Source organism: Oryctolagus cuniculus, chromosome 7 (assembly GCF_964237555.1).
Source record: "Oryctolagus cuniculus chromosome 7, mOryCun1.1, whole genome shotgun sequence".
Classification (NCBI taxonomy): Eukaryota; Metazoa; Chordata; class Mammalia; order Lagomorpha; family Leporidae; genus Oryctolagus; species Oryctolagus cuniculus.
Genome location: NC_091438.1, coordinates 160,727,243 through 160,754,689, shown reverse-complemented (window position 1 = coordinate 160,754,689; position 27,447 = coordinate 160,727,243). Strand labels below are relative to the sequence as shown.

Genomic DNA, 27,447 nt, shown 5'->3' with positions numbered 1-27,447 from the left:
TCAGGCAATCCTAAGTTTGTTCTTAGAAAATCTTAACATTGTTAAAATTATCTTATTATTTATTTTAATTTATTTGAAAGCAGAGAGCAAGAGCAAAGGTGGTGTTGGGGGGTGGGGGGAGAGGTCTTTGTCTGTTGGAATACCTACAACTGGCAGGGCCAGGCCAGCCCGAAGGCAATCAGTAGGTACTCTCCCACAGGGGTGGCGGGAGCCTCAGTGCTCCAGCCATCGCTGCTGCCTCCTAGGACGTACATTAACAAGTCGGAAGTGGAGGTGGGACTGGAACCCAGGTACTTGGGTATGGGATGTTGTCATTTTAACTGCTGTACCAAATGCCTGCACCAGAGATTATCCTTCCTAACCATAGTAACAATAGTGTTTTATGTTTGCTGGTACTTTTGGATTCAAAGTGCTTTAATATGTATTATCCCATTTGATCCTCCACCTACCAGTTAGGCATGAGAATCTTCTTTCTGATGAGATAATACCCAGTGGCTTTCCCAAGGACAGCTAGTAGATGGTAGAACTGAGCTCTTTATATTTTAAATATAAAACTCTGAGGGTGGTGGTTGAACTTGTAAACTGTCTGGTTTTCTAAGTATATAAATGTGTGGTTTATAATGTGAAATCTAAAATTTTATTGAATACTAAAACCAAACAAAAAAGTTATTCATAGAACTGAAAATAGTTGGCTGGCAAGATTCAAAGGGATTTTCCTTCTTCTCTTAAAGTTACATTGTACAGGTTTTTATCTGAAACTTTTAGTTTTTTCTGAGTTGAAGCATCTGAGGGCAGATACTTTACATTCTGATTTTCCCTGACTTAACTGCCGCATTGCCAGTCGGCACTCGGAAGATTGTTTTGAATGAGTTGTGTGTTGGACTTATTGCCATGAAATGATTAATAATGTTGTTGGCATTGACTGAACTGTAAAATGAATATGACATTGGTTCTTAGCAAAATTTACCGTTATAACACATGTACTTCCATGAAAAACTTTATGAGTAATACATGTTCACCAGCATAGATTTTACTCTCACACACATACACACACCCCTCAAATTTTGAAACAGTCTTAGGCCTACAGTGTGAAGAACTTTATTTCTCCAGAATCATTTGTAAATTTGTTGCAATGTGATGTTCCCTCACTCTTAACTACTTTATTATGTATTTCCTATGAAAAAGAACATTCTCCATAATCATAAAATGAAAACAGTAATCAAAATCAGGAAATTATCGAGGCATTTCTACTAGCTAATTGTCAAATCCTATTCCAGTTTTTCCAGTTGACCCAGCAGTGACCTTCGTAGAAAAATGTCCAATATGAACTTTGGGTCACGTACTGTTGTCTCTTCAGTCTCCATTCATACAGAACAGTGCTCAATCCTTTTTGACTTTTGTGACCTTGATACTCTTGAAGATTGCAGACCAGTTGTTTTGTGGAATGTGCCTCAATTTGGATTTGTCTGATGTTTCCTCATGATTAGATTCAGGTTTTGCATCTTTGGCAGGAATTTCACAGAAGAGCCAGAATATATCTTTTTCAAAGATTAGTTTTACATTTTATTTTCTGTTTCCTTAGAGCGTTTCCCAAAGTGTATTCTGCGGAACTAGCACCTACTGTGTTCTCAACACCGTGCCACCTATAGAAGGTAGGATTTGAAAAAGCTTTTGACTTACAGGAAGGGGTGGGCTTGGCAGTGAGAGTACTTCCATCATCCTAGTGCAGTGGGAACAGCCTTCGGCCAGCACTTAGAAGACCTGGGTTCTGCCTCTTAACTGCTGTGTGATCTTAGATGAGTTACTTAATCCTAGGGCAGCAGAAAGAACACTTTCCTCACAAACTTCATTTGAGGATTAAAAAGGACTATGGATTTATCGCATGGAAAATTCACAGCTTTCTGCAAATGTTAGATTTTAATTAATAGAATGTTTCTGTAATTCTGTTGTCCAGTAGGTGAGTTAGCGTAGGAGTAGTGTGGCATTATGGGAAGAGCCACAGCTCATGTTTGAATCCCAGTTGAGCACTTGGTAGTTGTGGATTTTGGACAAATTAATCTGAACCTCAAGCTCCTGATCTGTAAAATGAGGGTGACTAAACCCTTGTGTTTTATTGTGAGGATTAAATGAGTGCAATGTGAAATCCTTTGAGTGCCTAATGTGTAGTAGAGTCCCACAGATGTTTACCCTCTCATAAATAATGGAAACTGGATTTACTTGATCACACATAGCTCAAGTTGTAATTGAATGAAACAATGCAGTAGAGGGTGTCCCAGAGCCCACGTTGAAGCAGTGGTTGCAGGGCTTCCTTGCCACTGTCTTACTTGTCTCCACCCTTATATTTCTAGATTGAAAATAAAAGTGCAGATAAATAGTAAGAAGTTAATTGAACCTGAATTAAGGGTCAACCTAAACCTGGACCAGAGATTGGGGATTGATTGAAAGGAAAAGGGTAAATCTGGACAGCTTAAAAAGTAGGAGAGATAAGATGTGATTCATACAACTCTAAGAGGCAAGTGTTGTTACATAGCAAAACTTGCCTTTTTTTTTTTTTTTTTTTTTTTTTTTTGCTTAAGAACTTTTTGTCTTTTAAAAATCTTTTAGAGAAGTACAGCTGAGTTTAATTCATTTTGGAGACTTTGGGAAGCAATATAAAATCAGATCAGTGCTTGGCACATGATGGTATCTGATAGTTACTTTGGTGAGTGGTGATCAGAAGGTCTCAGGTTAGTAACGGGAGTCTGCTGCTGCGAGCCTTGAGTGTAACAGTTTGTGCCTATGTTTTCTTGAATCAGTTCCCATCTTACTGATTAAATCTAAGCACATAATAATTAGAGCTAAACAGAAAATTGTAGAGCTTTCTTTTATCATTCTAAGTTGTTGATCAAATGTATGCCCAATAATATTTAGCAGTTTGACATACTGTTACACCAGCTAACTTTGAACAGTTCAGTATAGAGTTGAGATTAATCATAATCAACTTCATTGAATAGCAGCGTTAGTCATTATTCATAGGACCAAAATTAATTTATATTATGAATCAAAATAAAATGGATGTATCATTTCTAGGTTAGAGTTAATACAGTTATAATTTACCTTACAGAAGTTACAGCTTGCTCTAAGGAAAAGATCAAGTACATTTCTTTGGATTTAAATAAAGGATTTAGCTATGTGAATCTCAGTTTTTAGAAACAATCGTGAAAACAATAATTCTGTGTTTTGCTTAGTTAAGTAAGTGAGTGAGCATTTTTGTACAGTTTAGAAAGCTTTACCTAAATTATACTGTGACTTTAAAATTATCATTTGGAAAATATTTGACGGTTGGTTCATTCTCTAGAATTCCAGCTGCCAGCCAAGCACGTCATCAGTCAGTTTCAAGAGCTTCATTAATTATTTTTTTTATTGGGAAATAGGCTAGAATATTATTTTGTAAAGTTGTATGTCATACATGCATATTTTGCTAAATGATGATAATGGACTATTTTGCTGTCATTTGGTCTACACTCTAATTTTGCAGTATCAGAGTTTTAACTATTTGAGTTGAATCTTGAGCTGTGGTTGAAACCTGTGTACCTTAATTTTAGAGTTAACTCACAATATTGTTACTAAGATTTAAAAGCTGGCATATATGTTTAATTATTTCATCATCAGTAGATACTCTAAAAATATTACAAAGCAGTTTAAAAAAGCACATTTTTATGTAGTGTAGCCATGTGATTAGATCTTTTCTAGTATAAACGCGAAATTACTCTTTATCACACTTTAACTGGAAAAGCTGAAATTTGAAAATGAGTTTTAACATTTTGTGAGTTTGAGTTCCTAATAATTCTTTTCCCAGTATTAAAATTGCTATATTTATAATGCACAGTAGGAAAATTTTCCCATTATATGTTTCTTAAAAACATCCAGTTTATATTCAGCATGAAGCTAAAATTCTGGAAATGGCACAGTTTAAAAACTGATTAAGGGGAACCCATCGGCCTGTCATACTTCCTGGTCCTTTTTAACCCATGGCTGCACATCTCCATAAAATGCTATATTTAGAAACTTGATTGCGACAGTGCTTACACAGCGGTTCTCCTTTTTCTCTTTAAAAGCCTTTGGGCAGACTTACCACTGCCTGAGTTGGTATTGGAGTGGAAGACCTAAGCTTTTTCTAGAGCGTTGACTTGTATTCAGAACAGTCCTCCGCACACACGCCTGCACACACCGTGTGCACTGTATACCACCTGGCAGCTAAGTTCCTTAACAGGCTGAAAGAATAGAAAATTACCATCAGGATGTGATCACATAGGAACTGGGGTTTAATCTGTTCATTTGGATTCAGAATTAAACTTTAAACAAACAGCTGTCTCAGAGATAGGACTGCTCATGAAGAGTTCAGAGTAAGTCTTTTAATTGAGCACCTAGCATAGTGCTATTTTCATAAAAGGTGCCCTGTAAATGTTGAATATCTGAATTGAATATAGATTTTGGAATTTCACCTCTATTTTCACAATTATGAGAGATTTTAAAAAATGAGAGTGAAACCACTGTAGGGGAGGAGAGAGGGAGGGAAAGGCTCTGTGGTTTGGTGTCTGTGCTTTCAAGTTTTATGGCCCATGGTACCTCCCTCGGGAGGATGCAGTGCATGGAGCATGCGTAAGCACATAAAATGACCAAGATTTTAGAGTATGTAATTGATCCAGAACTTTCTGTGAACTTTCTTAGTTGAGAGATCTCCTTTTGGTTTCATAGCAAGATTTTAAAAAGTTTAATCTTATTCTGCTATTAAAATTTTAGATTCTTAAAATAGCAGTCAGTTTTAAGTTTTTCAAGTTTTTCTACTGCTTATGGAAATATAGGATGGGTATTATAATTCATTTGGTTATATAGTTCATAGACCAAAAAAGATTCAGTGTGCTAAAACTCTGTTAAGTTCATCCCTATAAAATATTTCTATAAGATGCAATAAATTGTTTCAGACTTTATTTCTATGCCTAGTATTTTCCTTTTAAGATCGTTTCTTTGAGGAGAAATGTGATAATTGAATGAAAAATGTTTGGAGAGGGTTTTGTGATCCTAGAAAATATTTTTTTGTTCTTTTTTTTTCACATCTTCCAAAAGTAAACTATGCTATATGAAGTTACCACAAATAAATTGGAAAGGTATATAAATATGATATATTGTTTTTCGCTTTTTAAAAAAATATTTATTTTATTTATTTGAAAGACAGCGTTACAGAGAGAGGTAGAGACAGAGAAAGAGGTCTTCCATCTGCTGGTTCACTCCCCAAAAGGCTGCAATGGCGAGAGCTGAGCTGATCCAAAGCCAGGAGCCAGGGGCTTCCTCTGGGTCTTCCCTGTGGGTACAGGGGCCCAAGCACTTGGGCCATCCTCCGCTGCTTTCACAGGTGCATTAGCAGGGAGCTGGGTTGGAAGTGGAGCAGCTGGGACGCGAACTGGTGCCCACATGGGATGCCGGTGTTGCAGGCCAGGGCTTTAACCCGCTGTGCCACAGCGCTTGTCCATTTTTCACTTTTTACGTTGACTGATGCCTGAATATAGCTATGGAAGGTTATTAATTATGATATATTAAGTTATGGGGTGATAGTAAATTTTACAGATTTGTGCCTGAGAAAAAATGAGATTTTTTTTCTAATTATCTGATGATTTGGGAAAACTGAAAGTATTAAGTAACTTACCCAAGGTCACACAATTAGCAAGTAGCAGAACTGGGCCAAAGTCTTGGACTCTTGACTTTGAGTTTGGTATTTTTATTATACCTTTTAATAAGAGAAAGAGTTCTTTCAAGTCTTACTGGAGTACTTCCTGGAGGACTTCCTGGAGTAAGCTCAGGCCTCACTGTTGAATGCATTTCTCCCAGGGTGCCAGTTATGCATCAGATCCTTGGGATATTGGTGATTTCATTTAGCATGTAAAAAAAGTTGGAGTAATTTGAAACCTTGATCCAAATTTGCCAAAACTGACAAGAAATTTTGAGCCAGGCAAAAGTACTGTATTATAGAAGAGAAATGATACTTGTTAATGTAAATAAGTAAATGTTACATAAAGGAAATTATCTCTTATAGAAATCATCATGTAGAATGATTATCAGGTAGTGGGATATACTGTATAGACTGGAAGGAATTGATTTTTCTTATACTCATTTAGAATTACATTTTAAAAATACATTAATTACATAGCTATGCTTATGTAAATCAGGTCAGTTAAAATTATATGTTTTAAAATTCCAGCTAGAAAGGCCAGCTTCTGTATTACCTGGTAACTAACTATAGGCTTAAATTCCTTATATTTGTAAGATATGCGATTTGTTTTTAAAGTATAAATCTTATTTGTATTCTGAAAGATGAAGTAGTATTAGCTTATGAATAAAATAGTCACATATTGCTGTAATTCTTACCTAGAAAACCTAAAACTTTCTCAACTGGTTAATGAAAGATTTCTGGATTTTTTGAGGCTAAATCATTTTGCAGTTTTGATGTGCTTCACGGAAATGTGGGGAAAGAACCTCTAAGAGTTATACTCTGACTATGGGCAGCTGCTGGGGTGGTCGCTGTTCACTTGCGTGTGATGGAGCAAAACCTCACTCCTGTGGTAGAGCCTGTTGCCCAGTTTCTGCTGCCATCTATCTGAGCTGTGTAAATGGTGTTGCTGATAAGGAGTAGTTGGGCCTTCTGCTGCTCTTGGTCTCACAGTGACCATGCCGAGCTGCTGGCTCTGACCTTGCCAGTGTGCTTAATAGGATGTTTGCCTGTGCTGTTTTCTCTGAATTTACTGTTTTCTTCTTTATAGATGATCATGGGAACAGCAATAGTAGTCATGTAAAAATCTTTTTACCGAAAAAGCTGCTTGAATGTCTGCCGAAATGTTCAAGTTTACCAAAAGAGAGGCACCGTTGGAACACTAATGAGGTAGATACATTTCTGTTTTTAAGGATATCATTTTTAAGGGCAAATATGTTAGGTTATTTTGCATAGCAGTACTTTATATTAGTTTTATATTCAAAATATTGAACTAGGAAGTTGTAAATGAGAAGAATATTTAATCTGAATTTGACAGAAACCCACATGTTTCTTGATCTTTCTCTAATGTGCTTGGCTTGTGTTGAAAAACAGAAAATGTGCTCACTGAGTTTAACTAGGGTAGCATAAGTTTTAACTGTTTGTTTTTCTTTTTTTGGTGTCTTGCGTTTGGTGGTTAACACTGCCTGCCTCTCAGTTAAACATTAGTTCTTGTGTTGTCATGAGTATAACAGATACGCAGCCCCCAGACCTCTGCAGAAGTGTGTGACGCCGTGAAGTTTCCGTGGAGTTGGGAAGGCTAGACTTAGTAGGAACAGGTTAGTTCTCTATGATGAAGATTTCCTTGGAGAGTAACTGGTTTACCTTAATGAGTGGGGTTTTAATTAAGAATGCAGGCTGTGTTATTGAGTGTACATTTGGCATCCAGTTGGAAGGTAGATTGACGATACAGGAAGAATGCACATTTGTCTTTTTGGGTAATGTTGCTTTTTTTGGTAAATTTTAATCTGGGGGGATGTTTTGATGTTAGGAGTGGATTGCCTTCTCATTTTTATTTTGCAATCTGAATATTTCAGTTTAGGGTAATAACTGTCAGTGTGGTGGTTAGGAATTGGGTATGTGTTCATTTCAGTTCAGGGTAATGTTCATTTAGTGTGGTTATGAGGGTTGGATATACTTGTATGTCCATTTGGGAATTACATTCCTTTAATTCGAATGTTTGGAGTTCCTGGTTTTGCTAAGTTGGGTTAAGTCCATTTGTGTTTGTAGTTCATCGTTTACTTCCAAGTTGGGTTAAGTGTAGTACTGGGTACTTACTGGCTCCCCAGTTTTGGTAAGCTACAGAAGAAAACGTCACCCATTCAGGCTCATTTTTGAGGTGATTTTGCATCAACTTGACACAGAAGGTTTTGTTTTGAATTGTGGGAGGTTATAAAGGTGAAAGTCTTTTTACTTATCACTGGTTACAGATTTAAATACTAGAATCTTAAAGCTTTGTTACTTGTCACAACAAGTTTTAAATTTTGATTATTTGCGAAAATTATATTTTCTCCTCAGACTGCTCTAGCTTAGACAAACATTAGCTTAGAGCTCTGTTGTTTTAACCAGCTATTTATTAACTGTTTCAAAAATGAAAACAAAATAAATTTGCTGAAAGTTATTCTTGATCATAGTTGTTACTCTGTCAACAAAGTAGTTAATTTGGAAGCCATCCAGTTGTTCATCATTAGGTTATCAATTGTTTGGAAAGTCAGTATGTTTCTTAGTATTCCCTGAATTGTAGATTTGATACTATATTATAGTACATTAGCTCCAGTTTATTTATAAATTGTAACAAAACACATAATAGGTGTGTAGTTTTTCAGTATTCTATTTTATATGAAATTGGTAGCTTATTTTAATTATGATTATGAATTATATTTGAAATGGGGAATTGGTTAATAAATCAAAATCATTGCCTTTAAAAGTCTTACAAAACTGGATGTGGAAATGCTGGAAGTTTAACTGGTAGATTAGATCAGTGGCTTCAAGACTTTTTTGGACCTTCGGAGCATAGTCGTCTACTTCTGCATATTTGTTTGCCTCTAAGTGATTTACACGTTCCACTTTACTACTGTGTTAGATACATTATAGAGTACTCAGAGAAGGATTTTCCTAGAGGAGGAAATTAAAAGAAGTGAGCAGTAATTCTGTTTTCTGCAGGACCTCAGCATGTATAATACCCTTGGAGAGGGTAGGTTGATACAGTCCAGGTTAGAGCCAGGAAACATCTCTGGTGAGACGGAACATTGCAGGTGTAGAGGAGAAGAGAGGATTGCCCTGTGCCAGCCGTTGCCCAGTGTGTGTTCCTGAAGGGGGGGCAGCAGGAATTCTGGCAGCGTGGCTGATGAAGGGACAAGTCATCCCACCCTCTGGGGTTGCTGCTTCTCTCTGCAGCTTGTCAGCGCCACTTGGACAAAAGCTTTCAGTCGAGAGAAATAATTTAAAAGTTAGTCATATTTCTGTGTAAAGACCTCCACTTTTTTTCTTGTCTCTTTATTTTTGGCTTTAGGAAAAATAGGGGAATATTAAGTATGATAGCAGAAGATTTATGGTAGGAATTGTAAGTAGTGTGTTAAGGGATGATAACCTGGCTTGCAATCAAGCCATCAGCGCGGAAGCACTTGCCTCTTTCATCTGCTGGGAATGGTACTTTCCCATGTTCTTGATCTTGTCATCCTTCTTGTTGACATCAGAACTGAAGGAAACTGGGTTTGATGGGCTTGTCTCTTAATGGGACGTTGTTGGTCCTTTGTAAGGTAAAATACTGTTCAGTCAGAACCCTGTGAAATTCCTTGGCTTGCTCATAAAGTTTAGTCGTGCTGCCATGACCAGGAGCCAATTTCCTTCTAGAGTTGGGATAGATTGCTGTGTTCTGGTTGAGGACCACATGAAGTAGTTGGCTTGTATATAGAAGCTGTGTTGTGCAAAGACTGCATTTTCTTAGATCCCACTTACTGGGACAAGGGGCTCACAGTGGATGAGGTGGCGGGAATGAGAGCAGTTGAGAGTGCAGTGGAGTTGTGTTTCCAGCACTCTCTCTGGCACTGCATGATTGACAAGACTGGCAGTTGGAGCTGCCTGTGTGAAATGTCAGCTGTCATCTTTGTCTCCCATGTTACCCACTCCACCACTGTTCTCTGGTGTGTACAGTGGAATTCCTGTGTTAAATGTGGCTCCTCCATACTTGTAAGGAAATTCTCTACTCAAATCTGTGTTTCAGTGTTTGTGGTTGAGAAGATCCAGCACCTGTACTCTCTGCATGTGTGAGTGTTGAGAGCGGACAAGGGAGCGGGTGCCCACTCAGAGGCTGCTCTGTACGCCCTGCATGTGTGAGTGTTGAGAGCGGACAAGGGAGCGGGCGCCCACTCAGAGGCTGCTCTGTACTCTCTGCATGTGTGAGTGTTGAGAGTGGACAAGGGAGCGGGCACCCACTCAGAGGCTGCTCTTGAGCACCTGGTCTTTGCTGGTGACTGGGTACTCGCTTTATAAAATTATTTCTGAGCCTCATAATAATATTGTAAGATGGTACTATTTCCTTGTAGAGGTGAGAGAGTTTAGATAGATGTTAAATAATAGGACACGGATAGAGGCTGAGCTTAATTTCTTCTATGTTGCTTGTTAATTCTCAGGAACTTCACTCTGTTGTTTGTTGTCTAGACTTGTAGTCAGAGATCCCATAGCTCTAAACCACATGAGCCTGCTCAGCACATCCATTCCATGATGTGACTTCGAACTTAAAAAGAGTTAATGTAGGATTAGTACTGTGGGTTCATATGCAAATATTTGAAGCTAGAAGTTCTCCAGTAGGAACACGGAGAAGATGAGAGATCTTTGTTCCTAGTTAAGCTCCTTTTAACCTTGTCTAACCCATTGGAATATGTAAATCTACTATCCTTCTTGAATGTTACTTGAAGTTACAAAATAAGTTAAATGCTATATCTAAAAACAAATCCATTTGTGATTATGGGCTCTCAGTCACAGACACTGTTCCTCAGGTTCTGAGGATGATGATGATGGTGATGATGATGACAGCAGTAATTATGGCAGCTAGCATTTATCGAACATCTATTGTCTGCTAGGAACTATTGAGTGCTGTACATGAGTAATCACATTTAGTCCTTGAGTTAATCTTGTGAGTTAGGTTATTTGATTATCTTCATATACTGGTGAGGAAACTGGAGCCCTGGAGATATCACACATTATAGGGGTAGGGAACCTCTTTTCTGCCACAGACCATGTGGGTATTTGTAGCATCATTTGTGGACCTATGAAATTATCAACTTAAAAATCAGCCGTATATAGATTTACAGGATTTTGAGCCTGGGCTGCGGTTGCCTTGGCAGGGCCAGACTAAATGATTTTGCAGGCTAGAGGAGTCTTCCTCACTCATCAGTTAACGAGGCAGAAGTAGGGGACTGGGGAGTCCAGCCCATGCCATCTGACTTTGGAGCCCATATTCTCTCCTATTCTGTCCCAAAGAACCATTTCAAATAAACTTTTCCAAATTTTTTGCTGCTAATATTTAGTATTTTGTAATCCTTTTGTTTTCTAGACTTGTTTGGCTTCTTTATTCATATACATTTTCAAATATTATGGAATGGTTCTTCAAAAAAGTTCTGGAAAAATGTAATTAAAAGATAAGTTTATTTTGTTACCAAATTTTTTTGAAATCCACAAATAGTTTCATAGCACACATTTCCATGAACTATTTGAAGGACCCTTATACATAAACATGTATCTTTTATGATTTAAGAAAATTTTTAAATTTTTAAAATTTCTTAGGGAAATACTTTTGATTCTTAATAATGAATATTATATGGCTCAGGATAATAGAGAAATACATTAAAAGTAGAAATTTTATGCATGTGTGTACCTTGAGTGTTAAGCTTGATTTTTTTTTTTTTTTTAAATAATTATTTACTTATTTGAAAGGCAGAGTGACAGGGAGGGTGGGGGAGGCAGAGAGGGGGAAGGAGAGGGAGAGGGAGGGATAGATAGAGATAGATACTGCTTGTTTTCATTTGTCCCCAGTGGCTGCAACAGCATGGGCTGAGACAGGCCGAAGCCAGGAGCCAGGAACTCAGTCTGGGTCCCCCTTACGAACGTCAGGGATTGAAGCACTTGAGTCGTCATCTGCTTCCCAGGCACGTTAGCTGGGAGCTGGATCAGAAGTGGAGTAACTGGAGCTGGAACCCACATGGATGTGGGATGAGGGTGTCAGAAGCACTGGCTTAACCCCGACTCCACAGTGCCCACCTTAGGCCTATTATTATCCAGGGCAGGAGAGAAAGAGTATTTTAATTACAGATCACATTGGTTAAAGAACTAGTTTGTATTTCATAATCAGTTTGGTGTTCACATCTTCATTAGCTGAACTGTTAGAAGGTTTCTGCATTTTAAGCTAATATTTTTAAGGCCCAGAGCCAGAGATAATTATGCTAATGCAACTTCTGATTCACAAATGACTACTTCATAATTATGCATATTAGTACTCTGTGTATGTTGTCCAGACTGAAATTTCTTTTGTTTAGTCATTAATTAGCTGTTTGACTTAAAATATAGCTACTGCAGTCCCCAGTCTCCAGATCTAGATTTCAGATGGCATTCTTCCAAAGTCAAACTAGTACAGTACCATGAACCTTTTATAATGGAAATGTTCTCCCTAAATATGTTCAAATCCATGTGGTGTGCTACTATTTTTGAACTATTTATGTTATTTCTTTGATTTTTCCTCTAATACAAAATTTTTCTAGAGTAAGCAAGCAAAATAGAATTTTAGTTTGTACTAATTCTTAAAGTTGCATCAATGTTTTTAGTCAGTGGTAGCTTCAGAGAACTTTTTAGTCAATGAATATTTTCATTTAATTATTTACTTTTAGTGGTAAAATTTTCATGTAGGTGTGGACCTTGAGCCCATCAGTTAAGATGCCTGTGTCCTACACTGGTGTATCTGGGCTCGATTCCTGCTCTGCCTCCTCTGACTCCAGCTTCCTGTTAATACAGACCCTGGCAGGCAACTGGTGTTGACTCAGCTGGTTGGATTCCTGTCGCCCATGTGGGAAACCTGTTCCCAGTTCTGGCCCAGCCATTTCCAGCTTTTGGGGAATGAACTAGCAGATGAGGGCTTTCTTTGTCTCTCTGTCTTGCAAATAAATAAATAAATAAATAAAAATTAAAAGAGTCTGTGCAGGGAACAGTATTGATACAGATGGTTACATTCTAAGCCATGCTTAAGAGCCTGAAGAAAAAAACTCCTATATACAGTGTGTTTTTTATAGGAGAGAATTACCCTTTTAAGTCTTGAATACTTTTTCTCCTCAACTATATATATTTTGAATTATTACATTTCATTTACTTTTTTAAAGCAATAAGCCAGGTTGTCTTTTTAAAAATTTCTGTGTAGGCATACATTCTTGTGTGTTGTTTTTTGTATTTCTAATTTTTTTCTTTGTATGACTGTATTAAGTTATAGATTCAGGGCTGTGGTTTCTTTTCAGATTTTTATTTTAACTTAGAGACAGGAATCTCTGATATGTTGGTTCACATCCTGAATAATTGCAACACCAAGCCAAACCAGTAGCCAGGATTTCAGTCCAGGTCTTCTGTGTGTGTGGGAGGGGCTCAGCTGGGAGTTGGAATTGGGAGTTGAACTGGCACTTGAATCCATGCACCCTGGTAAGGATGTGGGCATCTCAAAAACATTTTAACCCCTGTGCCCAACACCTGCCCCCTAGGGCTGCAGTTGTATAATGACTGGTTTGCTGGTGTATTTGTTTCTCTCTCTCTTAAGGATTTAGTTTTTGAAAGCAGAGGTACTGAGGGAGAGGGAGACCTTCCATCTGCTTCCATCTCCCCAAGCCCTTGGGCCGTGCTGCTTTCCCAGATGTTGACCAGGAACTGAATTGGAAGCAGTGGGGACTTGAACTGATGCTTACATGGGATGCTCAGCATCACAGGCACGTGACTTAACCCGCTGCCACAGCGCTGGCGTCTGTATGTTATCTCTTTGAAATACAGACCCACATGTTTGGGGATTATTGAAGACACTTCTGTCCTCCTACCTGAGAGGGAAGCTGAAAAGCACCAATACTCTAACAATGAAGATGGGTGAGAGATTTCAGTTTTGATGACTTGGGAAGTTAGTCCAGAGGTGGGGCTTTGTTATGTTTAGTTTTTGGCTGTGCTAATGGTTTGAACCATCCCAGAGTACTCTGAGTCTAAGTAGGTCTTTTTTGGTTAAATTGCAGCTGGAAAGAATACAAATATGAGCAGCAGTGCAGAAAGCTGAACTTTAAGAGGATGCATGGTAGCCTCCGCAGTAGCGGAAGTAGACACTGAGATGCGGGGACAGAAAGTCACCCAGGGTGGGTGAGGGAAGCCAGGAGAGGAGAGGAAATGGGGGCAGGTTTGGCTCTGAGCAGCAGTAAGGAAGGCAGAGCTCACCTGTGGAGAATAGAGCAGTGTTTGTAAAATTTAAATAGCATATTAAAGAAAAATTTTTTTAAGGAATGACATTACTGTGGGCTTACCTCATTTTTTGACCTGAACTGTTTTTGTTAAAATATTCAGTATGTAGTACATAGAATAACTGGCTCATGGTCATAGTTTAGGAAATATTTGTTGAATGAGTGAAATCTGAGAAACACAAATATCTCAGTATGAGTTTCTTAATTCTTGGAGTTCTTATGCAAATACAAAACATATAGATATATATATGTATGTTTATATGTGTATGTTAGTGGAGATGAGTCGGATAGGTTCTTGTCTTCATGCAAGAAAGAATTCAGATGTGAGACAGAGAGGAGTGTGGGCGGCAAGATTGAGGGTCCTGGTCCTGTTCCTCCTCCTCCTCCTGTGGGAATTGGGGGAATTCCCCCCAAGGTTTCCCTGCTCAGCACTGTCAGAGTGGGCAGCCCACCTGGTGCCAGGCAGGGAAGCTTCCCTTAGAGAGCCTTCCTGGGAGAAGGCTGTGAAGGTTTCTTGCTGAAAGGTAGCAGGTAGGTAACCATTTGGTGCTGAGGAGCCTGGATTCCCCTGGGGAGCTTTGCCTGGGGGGAAGGCTGAGGCCCGTGTACCCTTAGGGGGGTCTGGGCAGGACTTTTTAGTGTTAAATCCTTGGCTGCTTCCAAGGTCTGCAGGTGCTTTGTTTTTCTCAGGCTTCTCTAGCTCCTGATGCATGTGTGTGTGTATAAAACAGGTAAAGAAACTATAAAGCTGATAAAATTTATATTAGCAGCATTTGTTCAATGCAGTAGGTAGTGTTTTGCCAACACTAAATTGTCTCTTGCAACACGAATATTGCACTCAGTGTTCTCAGGCAGGTTCTTTTGAATTTGGCATGGGATACTATCTTGTGCCCTGCAGTTCTATCCCTTTCCCCATTGAGAAACTATTTTTTGCACAGCAAGCATTTCTATGTCCTTCGCACAAAAAAATCACTTAGTCTTAAGTTCACATCTTTCTCATTAGCCCGAGAGCAATTTAAATGACACTACTGGGTACTAAGGCAGATGTAATCACAGATTTCAAACTTGAGCAGTGAATTTGTGTGCTGAGATATATTTTTTACAGGCATTACTTTTTCAGATTATGTTTTAAATGAAGATGTGAAATTAAAAATTTCTTAAAAACCCGTGGACTCATGATAGTAATTCCACAGAACCTAAAGTGAGGACCACTGCTATCCAGGGAAGAATACAGAGCTTGCATTGGAAACAGGTTCTAGTCTTGCCGTTTAAATGTTGGGTAAGAAACCTACCTGCTCTGCCTCTCAGGTTAGTGGTGCTTAGTGATCTTTGAAGATTATGGTTTTTTTAATTTTTATTTTTATTTATTTTTTTGGACAGGCAGAGTGGACAGTGAGAGAGAGAGACAGAGAGAAAGGTCTTCCTTTTCCGTTGATTCACCCTCCAATGGCCGCCGCGGCTAGCTCGCTGCAGCCGGCGCACCGTGCTGATCCGATGGCAGGAGCCAGGTGCTTCTTCTGGTCTCCCATGGGGTGCAGGGCCCAAGCACTTGGGCCATCCTCCACTGCACTCCCGGGCCACAGCAGAGAGCTGGCCTGGAAGAGGGGCAACCAGGACAGAATCCAGCACCCTGACCGGGACTAGAACCCGGTGTGCCGGCGCCGCTAGGCGGAGGATTAGCCTAGTGAGCCGCAGATTATGTTTTTAAAGATTGTTGTTGCTTTTGGAGTTGTGCGGGGGTAGTTTGAAACCTTCCTAGGAGGATTGGGTTCAGCTTGGAAGTTTATTTAATTAAAAAAAATTTATTTTACTGTTAATCATTCTTTTATTTATTTATTTTTAAAGATTTATTTATTTATTTGAAAAGCAGAGATACAGAGAGAGGAGAGAGATCTTCCATCTGCTGGCTCACTCCCCAAATGGTCACAATGACTGGGTTAGGCCGGCTGAAGCCAGGAGCCAGGAGTTTCTTTGGGGTCTCCCACTTTGGTGCAAAGGCCCAAGTACTTGGGCCATCTTCTGCTGCTTTCCCAGGTATGTTAGCAGGGAGCAGTTGTGACTCGAACCAGCTCCTTTGTGGGATGCCAGCACTGCAGGCGAGGGCTTAACCCTCTACGCCATAGCGCTAGCTCCTATGTATTTCATTTTTAAAGTATATAATTCATTGATTTTTTTTATTATAGTCAGAGTTGTGCAGCCTCACCACTGCCTAAATTCTGAACAGTTTTCATCATCCCTCAGCCTTCTGGACTGGGTGAGGTCAGCAGTGTCTTTGCAGGGCACTTGAAGCTGTTTGATATCTCCTCCAGGTTTCTGTGCCTGTCTGGTACAGGAGTTGTAGTTTGGACAGATTGTCCTTGTGTGTAGGTCATTAACTGTGCTTAAACTTCATGCAATTGCATTTACAAAATGTTAAGGTGCAGAAATGATCCATTTTGAGTCCTTGGTTTTTTAAGCTGAATGGAGTGTGCTTGAGTAGTTTTCAGTTGCAGTTCTGTGTGCTGTGCCTGTGATGTACTGATGGGTTGCGGCGAGGATAGAATGCCCCTTGTTTTCAGTAATGGTGGGAAACTCTGGGTGGTGGTGACTCCCCTCAGGGAGCTGAGCCACAGTAGGAGGTAGACTAAAATGGGAAAGGGAAGACTACTTGGAGAGGTTGGTGTTCCTGAACTCACTGGGCTTCAGGTTTGAGCTGCAGACAGACTCCTGCCCAGATGGCTTGGGCCCATTTCAGTTTCTGCTCCAGTGAGTCTTGGGTGGGTGGCCCGAGGATGTGCCTTGCTAGCAGGTGCCCCTGTGAGGAATCTAAGTGTATTCTAGTTAACCTCGCTGGACTTTAGCTTCAGCTTTGTATCTCCATTCCACTTGGGTATATTTTGGTCTACTTTGGTTTTATGAGATACTGTTGAGCTTTGTAGAGTTTATTTTTCATGTGTTTAGCTAATAAGTACTTAAAAGTAGTAGAATGAAAAATCTTTTTCTTTTTTGGTGTTTTAAGTGTGTGTCAATGTCTTGGTCTATAGGAAGCTCATTTTTCAGTATATTTTGGCAGCAGTGGGAGTGTGTGGAGGAATTTTTTTAAAGATTTTATTTATTTATTTGAGAGATGGATTTATAGACAAAGGGAGAGGCAGAGAGAAAGGTCTTCCATCCACTGGTTCACTCTCCCAACTGGCCGCAGCAGCTGGAGCTGAGCCAATCCGAAGCCAGGAGCTTCTTCCAGGTCTCCCATGGGGTGCAGGGGCCCAAGTGCTTGGGCCATCTTCTACTGCTTTCCCAGGCCATAGCAGAGAGCTGAATCAGAAGTGGAGCAGCCGGGACTAGAACTGGTGCCCATATGGGATGCTGGTGCCACAGGAGGAGGATTAACCCATTGTGCCACAGCGCCAGCTCCATAGAAGAATATTTTAAAAAAATTTACTTCACACACACACACACAAACACACACACAGAATGAGAATGCTTCTCCATTGTTCACTCCCAAATGTCTGCAGTGGTTGGGGCTGGGCTGGGCCAAGGCTAGGAGCTGGTAACTCAGTCCATGTGGGTGACAGGAATCCAGTCATTTGTGCCATCACCGGCCCAGGGGCTGTGCCAGGCAAGGAACCTCGTACACTGCAGTGTGGGACTTGGCCATCTTAATCAGTGTCTTCATTGCTAGGCCAAATGCCTGTGTCCCCATTCTCATTTCTTCAGTGTTTTTTAAAGAGCTGGCAGGAAGGATAGTCCCGCTACCCTTTTCTTTGCCTTTTCCATTTGACCCAAGGAGCTGAAAACAGAGGAATCCTAAGATGAATCTCTCTCTCTCTCTCTCTTTTTTTTTTTTTTTTTTTAAGATTTATTTATTGAAAGAGGTACACACAGAGAGAAGGAGAGGCAGAGAGAGGTCTCCCATCCGCTGGTTCACCTCCCAGTAGGCTGCAGTGGCTGGAGCTGTGCCAATCTGCAGCCAGGAGCCAGGAGCTTCTTCCATGTCTCCCACACTGGTGCAGGGGCCAAAGCACTTGGGCCATTTTCCACTGCTTCCCAGGCCATTAGCAGAGAGCTGGTTTAGAAGTGGAGCAGCTGGGACACGAACTGGTGCCCATATGGGATGCCGGTGCCGCAGGCGGAAGCTTAGCTTACTGTGCTGCAGCGCGGGCCCCATCCTGACACATCTTTAAGCTGTTGTAGTGACAGACCCCACTTTCCTGGTGTCAGAAGACAATTTTTAATGTGTATGTTAAAATTTTATTTTTGTACTGTTGAACAAAATTTAGACATCTTAACACTGTTTTAAGAATCATTTTCATTAAATGCTTTAATTATTATTTATCAATTTTTTAATATTTAAACACTTTTCCAGTAAGTTTTAAACATTCATTCCTCAAGCAATTTAGATACCCTGCTGCATGGTGATTATATGTTTTTTATCTTATAAATGAAGATAGTGAGACATAAGTATATTGGAATTAGCATTTGTCATCATCTAATCTACCATATAATTATGTCTTTTTACTGAGCATTGGACTGTTGGACTGTAAGTTCTAGGTGGGCAAAGATCGTTGTTTTTGTTTCCTGATGGCTCCAAGGAGTTTAGAATAACACATGTTGTGTAGTGGGGGCTCAGGGATCAATCATTGAATGAATCAAGGAAGACTTTGTCAACAAACACTGTTTAGCCTCCTCCTCAGGTGTATTTAGTCGGTGCTCTATCAGGGTTCTTGGTTGGACATAAGGGAAGGAAAGTGGAGGTGAAGAATGATGCTTTGTTTGTTGCCTCAGTGCCTGTGTGATGCTTGTGCGGGTCATTGAGACAGGGAAGATTGGGGAAAGAGAGGGTGAGAGGAGGGAGTGAGGGTGTTGTCTGCTAGACGTGGAAGCAGTGGTGTCCAGTAGGCGACAGTCCAGAAGTCTGCAGAGGGGTCCTGTCTGGAGACAGTAGTTAGAGAGCTGTCAGTGTGTATGCATGTAGGGCCACAGACTAGGTGCTGAAGATGGAGGAGGGGAGGCCACTCCCTGCACAGAGCAAGAGGAGCCAGCGCCGGAGGCTGCAGGGACAGCAGTGTGAAGTGGAAGCTGGGAGAATGTTCTCTCTGTTTGCTGCTGTAACAAGTGATCACAGCTTAGTGCCTTTAAACTGCACAAGTTTATTGTCTGAGATTATGTGGGTCAGACGCCTCACTTGGCAAAGATCAAACTTCGGGCAACGCTGCCTGCCTTTGTGGAGGCTCTGGAGGAGAATCTGCTTCCCTGCCCGACCTGCCTTCTTCTTCTTCTTTTTTTTTTTTTTGACAGGCAGAGTGGACAGTGAGAGAGAGACAGAGAGAAAGGTCTTCCTTTGCCATTGGTTCACCCTGCAATGGCTGCCGCGGCCGGCGCGCTGCGGCTGGTGCACCGCGCTGATCCAATGGCAGGAGCCAGGTGCTTCTCCTGGTCTCCCATGGGGTGCAGGGCCCAAGCACTTGGGCCATCCTCCACTGCCTTCCCGGGCCACAGCAGAGAGCTGGCCTGGAAGAGGGGCAACCGGGACAGAATCCGGCGCCCCGACCGGGACTAGAACCCGGTGTGCCGGCGCTGCAAGGCGGAGGATTAGCCTAGTGAGCCGTGGCGCCGGCCCCGACCTGCCTTCTTTACACAGGCTTTGTGCATCCTGGGGCACATGGCGCTGTCCTCTTGAGAGCCAGCGCTGTCCTCTCTGACCCTCTTCCATCACTGCCTCTCCTCCTCTGACTCACTGCTCCTGCCTCCCTCGTCTACTGCTAGTTAAGGACCTTTTTGATTACATTTTGTCTGACTGGGTAATCCAGGAAAATCTCCTTATTTTAAGGTCAGCTGTTTAAGAAGCTAACTCTTACTTCTCTTTGCTGTGCAACCTGATACAATTGCAGGTTCTGGAGATTGGGATTTGAATATCTTTGGGGGGAGGGCACTGTTGTTCCTGTCACAGATGGTGTAGCCAAAGGTTACTGGGAAGTTGGGTAAAGTGAGGATGGGATTGGGTCTGTGGTGGCTCTGAACCACCTCGACAAGCAGTTCCAGAAGTGTTGGCACAGAGGCCACAGAGGTGAGGATGTGGAGAATGCAAGTGAGCTCACTTGTGCCATGCAGAGCTCTGGTCTTTTCCTTTCCTGTTTTGACCTGGGACTACTTCACTGCATTTCTGCTCTTCTCCCTGCTCCTTGTTAACATTGTAGTCGTGCCTCAGTTTCTCACCTTCGTTACAGTTTAATATCATTTATTCACTCATTGTTGAACACTAGACTCTGGGGAGCACAGTGGCAAAGCAAACAAGGATCTCTTTCCTATGGGACTTGTGTTCTAGTGGGACCTGTCTCACAGGTAGTAATAGATCATCCAGGGCTGCCGTCTCCCACTAGACGAGGCCTTGACCTTATGTGGCCTGCTCTTTCTCTGGGGATCTTGGACAGTCTTAGGAGCTTGCTGTTGGACCCCTGTTGACACGTTGTATTCCTGCTGAAGTTGACCTGCACTGACTCGTTGGCATGGCTCCTCCTCTCTCCTCACTTATACTAGCTAACTGCTTAATGATTGCTCATCTGCTTCCTTAGAGAACTCTGAACCTCAATCTGCAGGAGTCCCTCTTTTCATTATTTCTGTTTGTACCTGGTTTAAATTTCAGAGTTATAACCACTCTCTTACATGTGTCCTTGACTTTCCTGCTCCCTCCTCTCCTGTCACAGTCACTGGCCCGGTCCCAGTTGCAGAGGGACCTCATCTCCTGACCCTTTATGACTGTACCCAGGCAGTTGTCAGTGCAGAAAAACCGGGCAGCAGAGCAGACTACTGTCTTGGAGAAATCTTAGTCATCTGCTTCAAGTGGACAGGTACCACCAGCAACTAAACCTGTCTGCCTCTCCACTGCCTCCTTCAGGCTTCACCAGCCTCTACCACATCTGCTTGGGGCTGAAGGGCCTGCTTGACATTTAGGAAGTAGAAGACAGTGAGAGCTGCAGGTCCTCCCCTTGTCGAAGGCTAGTCGGCTTCCTTGAGCTCTGGATCCCAACCTGCTCTCCTCTCCAGGCCTTGAGGCCAGCAGTCAGCTCGTTTTCTCCTACATCAGTGACCCCTCCGTCTCTACCGCATGATTCAGATCATTGCTGAAGTCCTCCGGTTAGACCAGTTATCCCTCGCTGCCCATCGTACCTCTCATCTATAGCTGCATTAGAAACAGCGTGAACACTTCCCCCAGAGTGCATTCAGCAGAGTTGCCTCTTCCTCCCTCAGAATAATGTCCTCTTCTGGGTTCCTTCACCCACCCTGGGGCTACAACCTCCCAGTCCCCTTGGTCCTCTTCCTCCTCCTTTTTTTTTTTTTTTTGACAGGCAGAGTTAGAGAGCGACACAGAGGGAAAGGTCTTCCTTCCATTGGTTCACCCCCCAAATGGCCGCTATGGCCAGCGTGCTGCACCGATCCAAAGCCAGGAGCCAGGTGCTTCCTTGTGGTCTCCCATGCGGGTGCAGGGCCCAAGCACTTGGGCCATCCTCCACTGCCCTCCTGGGCCACAGCAGAGAGCTGGACTGGAAGAGGAGCAACAGGGACAGAATCCGGCACCCCAACCGGGACTAGAACCCGGGGTGCCGACACTGCAGGTGGAGGATTAGCCTAGTGAGCCGTGGCGCCGGCCGGTCCTCCTTCTTAATCTGTCCTTTCCAGGGTGAGGTCCCTTGGGTATGTCTACCCCACTACCACATGACCCTCTAAATAATTTCATCTCCTGACATGGCTGGAAGTACCACATACATTTCCCACTTTTCTTCAGATGTTGACTTTAGATGCCATGGGGGCCCCAGTGTGGCACAGAAGGCCTGGCACCAGGTCTCCTTGGGCCTTTCTCTGCCCCCTCTGGCTCAGGGTTTCTTGATGCATGGACCCTTTTGCAGTCCAGTCCTTCTCAGAATCATATCTTAAACCAACTATTGAAATGCAGTTATCAAGATATTAATAAAACGGATTTGTGATCTGATAACACACACATATATGCAGCGGTGGATTGCTAACTCCCATAAACACATAGTGATAAACACTAAACAAAATGTGATTTAAAAGTCAGAGGTAGTCAGAAGTTTATTGCCTATATTTTCAGTTAAATAAAATCCTGTATTGTAGTTGAAAGTGGATATGAGGATGCCGTCCTTTTCTTACCCAAGTTCATGGACCCCTGCTCTGTCTGCCCCATTTACTTCTAGGTCCTTCCGTTGCCCACGGTTACCACCTCTCACGGTGGTCTCCTGTGTCATTATGGGAGCCTCCTCTAGTGCTGGACCTCTTCCACCTCTCTCTACTGTATCTCGCTGCTCTGTGAGCGTGGGGTGCAGGTGTGGCGTGGCTTGGAGGCTGTAGTGAAGGTGTAGGCCAGAGCTGGGTTCTCATCTGAAGACGTTACTGGGAAAGGGCCTCTTACTGCCTCACGTGGATGGTGGCCTCATGAGTGGACTGTTGGGCTGAAGGCCTTAGTTTCTTTCCATCCCTGGATCATTTCTCAAGTGGCCACAGTAGCTGGGGCTGGGTCATGTGAAGTCAGTGGTCTAGGACTCCATTTGGGTCTCCCATGTGGGTAACAGGGACCCAGGTACTTGGGCCCTTCCACTGCTTTCCAGGCATGTTAATAGGGAGTTGGATTGGAAGTCGAGCATCTGGGACTTGAACTTGTGCTTGTATGGGATGCGGAATGGCAGATGGCAGCTTAACCTGCTGTACCACCATGCTGACTGCTAAAAGCACATTTTTTTTTTTTTAATAAAGATTTACTTATTTTGAAAGAGTTAGAGAGAGGGAAAGACAGAGCGATCTTCCATCTGCTGGTTTTACTCCCTAGGTTGTCAACCGTCAGGGCTATGCCAGGCTGAAGCCAGGAGCCAGGATCTTCATCCAGGTCTCCCATATGGGTTGCAGGAGCCCAAATATTTGGGCCATTTGCTTTTTTTCTAGGCCATTGTCAAGGAGCTGGATCAGAAGTGGAGCAGCTGGGGCATGGACCAGTGCCCATATGGGATGCTGGTGTTACAGGCAGCGTTTTTACCCACTGCACCATAGTGCTGCTCCCCCCCCCCCAACAAATTTTTTCTAAAGACTTATTATTTATTTGAAAGGCAGAGAGAAAGAGAGAGAGAGATTGGCCAGACAGAAGCCAGGAGCCTGGAACTCCATCCAGGTCTCCCATGTGGGTGCAGGAACCTGTGCACTTGCACCATCTTGTGCTTTCTCGGGTGCATTGGCAGGAAGCTGGATTGGAATTGGAGCAGCTGAGACTCAAACTGGTACTCATATGGGATGCCAGTGTGGCAGGTGGCAGCTTTACCTGCTGTGCCACAAGGCCAGCTGCTTAAAACAAATTTTTAAAGCAGCAGTTGGACCAGTTTTTCAAACATAATTTTATGAGGAATCAGAACCTACCAAGTAGACAAAAGTGGAGATGCTGTGGTTTAAGCCAGGGAGCGGAGCCCAGCTCTGCTTGCCCCTGCTGACAGCTGCCACGGTTGTCACAGCCTGGGAGTCCTGGAGTTAGGGAGCCATGTTAGAATGTTAGGACTGTAGTGCAGCTCTAGTCCTCACAAAATCTAGACTCTACACCAAACCTTTCTGACCCGTGGCTCTCTGGTGGTGGAGGTGCTGGCCTTAAAGGGGAACCTAAAGGGGTCCTGGTATGCGTGCTGTGATGTTGTGCTAGATGGTAAAACTGCCCTTGCTGGGAAGCCAGTCCTCGGTTACTGGTGGGTCTGCACCCTGGCTGCATCGTAGAAGTGCGCACACAGCTTAAACATGTCAGGGCCTGGGCCTCCCTCATACCAGTTCTGATGGAGTCTCTGGTTAGGGCCAGGCCTGGGAAATTAAAACAGTGGCCATGAAATTCTTCTTCTTCTTTTTCCCTTCCCTAAAAGCTTTGTAGGTGATTCTAAAGTACAGCCGGGGTGAGAACCACTGCCTTAACGCTGCTGTTGTCTGCTTTTGGAAGAAGTCTTCATTGTAATTAATCAAATTGTGGTTAAAAATAAGGAAAAGGAAATCTGGAGGGGAACATTTGTAATAGGTGGTGTTATTGAATGTGCAGTTTCATTATTAGAATGCACATTGCCTGAATCCATGGATGCTGCTGAGTTGGAATGATGCTCTGAAGCAAGACATGGCACTCACAGCTTGGCATCTGTTAGGGCAGAGGTTATCCATCTCGTTCCTACCCGTCTCGCTCCTACCCGTCTCGCTCCTACCCGTCTCGCTCCTACCCGTCTCGCTCCTACCCGTCTCGTTCCTACCCGTCTCGCTCCTACCCGTCTCGTTCCTACCCGTCTCGTTCCTACCCGTCTCGCTCCTACCCGTCTCGTTCCTATCCGTCTCGTTCCTACCCGTCTCGTTCCTACCCGTCTCGCTCCTACCCGTCTCATTCCTATCCGTCTCATTCCTATCCGTCTCGCTCCTACCCGTCTCGCTCCTACCCGTCTCATTCCTATCCGTCTCGTTCCTACCCGTCTCGCTCCTACCCGTCTCGTTCCCCAGCAGGCCTTTTTGCACTTCTCTCCCTACCTGGATATTTCAGCCTGATGTAGTGAAGCATGTTTGTCACGTGTGGTATTGTGTTTCCTTCTTTCCCCAAAGTCCGTTTCCTCCGTTAGCTCCTATGCTCGTTCCTTGCCCGAGGTCCTTAGATGTCCGTTTCCTTCCCCACTCAGTCCCACAGCACTGTGATGGTGAGACTTCCTGACAAAGCATTCATCTAGGGTAGGAAGACTGTATTTTGCATCAGTTTCTGAGAAATGCCAGTTGTTAGAAAACTTCCTGTTGTTGGCTTTGCCAGGGAAAGAACTTGAGAAGTGACAGAGGAATTATGTTAGCTCCAACCTCATGGAGTTCTCAGAGTGGGGACTGGTTATTAATTGGTCCCACAACTTTTCCTCATTGTGTAACCATCCCCATCGTACCTTTCCAAACTGTTGTTACTGTGCTTCTTTCTGACATTGATATATTCTCACAATGACAACAAATTTAGCAGGGTTTAAAAAATACTTCAAAAATATGTCATGACAGTTAATCTCACTTTGCTTTGTAACTTTCTAGAACAGTCATTTTCTTCCTAGCCCACCCTTTAATTTACAGTTTTCTTACTGTTTGATTTTCCTGCATTACTCATCAGTACTACTGAATTATCTGCTTGTGATTTTTCTGTGAGCTAATGCCAATCTTAATAGTTTAGCCTATGTCTTTTCACTTTTTCATGAGGTTGCACTGGAAATAGGTTTGTGAAATACAATTTAATTTTTAGATTAATTTCTTTAATATGGGTTAGAAACGTATATATGTGGATAAATGTTACATATTTGTCTTGCACATGTGTGCGTATGTTATACATATGCATGTGACTGTTTTACGTATGTCGCTTGTGCATGTGGGTCATTGTTACATGTGCATGTTCTCTGTATGTGGCTAAGGGCGAAGAGTGCTGTTGGAGGAGTTGCCATCTTCTGCCAGCAAACAAAGCTCGGTGTATGACACTGGGTGGTGAGAGCAGGTTTGCTGCATCTGGCGGCCTCTTCTGCCCAGTTCTCCTGTAGCACTCCGTCCACCTTGAGGATGGTTTGAAGGATTCAGTGAGTTAACAGGTACATCACCTACAGTATATGACAAAACATTGGTTCATTTGACCAGTGTTGATTTGTAGAGTAAATAAATATTAAATAAATCACAAAAAGTAATAACTATAAAGAGAAGGACTGATGATTTGGATTACATGGAAAGAACTTCCCTTTGTTAAAGCATGCCATTAACTGAATGAAAAATGAAGTCATAGGGTTAGGTTGGCTAAAGTAATCCCATACTCAGAAATTCTGATAATTCCTAAAAGTAAGAAGACAGACCACTAAGTAGAAAAATGAACAAGATAGTTGAATAGGTATTCTGTGAATATACTAAAAATACTCCTTAGGGGAATAGACTTCATAATATATGAATTATGTGTTAGTAATGCTTTCATTTATTCATTTTTTAAAAAGGAATACGAGATTTAGCTTTTTTTATTTTAAGATTTTTATTTATTTTATTTGAGAGGCAGAATTACAGACAGTGAGAGGAAGAGACAGAAAGGTCTTCCTTCCGTTGGTTCACTCCCTAAACGGCTTCAATGGCTGGAGCTGCACTGATCTGAAGCCAGGAGCCAGGTGCTTCCTCCCGGTCTTCCACGTGGGTGCAGGGGCCCAAGGACTTGGACCATCTTCCACCGCTTTCCCAGGCTACAGCAGAGGGCTGGATTGGAAGTGGAGCAGCCGGGACTAGAACCAGTGCCCGTATAGGATGCAGGTGCTGCAGGCAGAGGATTAACCTACTGTGCCATGGCGCCAGCCGCTAGCTTTTTTAAAAAAAGTTTATTTATTTATTTGAAAGGCAGTTAGGGAGAGAGAATGAGAGAAAGAGTTCTTTCATCCGCTGGTTCCCTCCCCAAATGGATGCAATGGACAGGGCTGGGCCAGGCTGAAGCCGGGAGCTTCTTCTGGGTCTCCTACATGGGTGCAGGGGCCCAAGCACTTGAGCCATCTTCTGCTGCTTTCCCAGGCCATTAGCAGGAAGCTGGATTGGAAGTGCAGCAGCTGGGACTTGAACTGGTGCCCGTGTAGGATGCCAACATTATAGGTGGAGGCTTAACCCACGCCACAATGCCGGCCCCATAAAACCTTTATTTAAACAAAAGCTGCCACAGGTTACAGACTCTATAAAGAAAAGCAAGCAGATAATTAGTAGAAAAATCAGGGTAGTGATTACCTTTGGGAGACAAGAGGGCAAGGGATTGTGAAAAGCAGTTTCCTGGTAGAAGTCTACTTTCCTTGCTGTTGGTGGTTGTTCCTGCAGTGTTTGCTTGACTCTGCTGTCTTCTGTAAATGTGCACGTTGGAGTCAGTGTGGCGTCTAAAGTTGTAAGGCCACACCGAGTCTTCATTTTCTAGCTTCGTAATGATTAAAAGATGACTAATTTCAGTGCTGCTTCCTGAGTTCTCCAAGTTTCAGGGTAATAACTGCGTCTTAACCAGGTTGCATCTTTAATCCACTGTTATTTGGAAAGCCAGAGAGTAGTAACTTGGCCTGTTTATTAGCCAGGTCTCTGGTTTTGAAAACAGGTTAATGGGATATTTCTATTACTTTTCACTGTGTATGTTTGATTTAAAAATTTGAATTATGATTTGTTTGTATTTAAAAGTAGGTTTTTCAGATTCATAAAGTCATAATCAATCTATTTAGATAATCTTAAGAAATTAAAACATTCCCATCATCAAACTTACTGTAAAGGGCCCTTATCTGTTTTCTGTTTTGTAGAGCCACTTTCCCTTTCAAGATTCCTTATGGCTCTTTATATTCTCTGTGTAATGAGGAAGCAATTGTCCAAATACAGACATGCAGCTTTCCTGCCTGGGGCTGCAGTTGTACCATAGTTAAG

The 27,447-nt window shown here is 42.4% G+C and overlaps 1 protein-coding gene across 25 annotated transcripts in view; it reads left to right on the top strand.

The window, feature by feature from the left end:
- Positions 1–27,447, top strand: part of CAMTA1 (calmodulin binding transcription activator 1) — an 848,439-nt gene that overhangs the window by 32,534 nt on the left and 788,458 nt on the right. For 23 of the 25 annotated variants that reach the window (XR_007924129.2, XR_007924130.2, XR_011390914.1 and 20 more), the window contains exons 2-3: positions 1,583–1,652; positions 6,795–6,913. Coding sequence is in view for 19 of the 25 variants with exons in the window: in XM_070079345.1 (XP_069935446.1) it covers positions 1,583–1,652; positions 6,795–6,913 (189 nt within the window). In the remaining 6 variants the exon portion in view is untranslated. The remainder of the gene's footprint in view (positions 1–1,582; positions 1,653–6,794; positions 6,914–27,447) is intronic. The other 2 variants (XM_070079347.1, XM_070079354.1) reach the window with 1 other exon arrangement.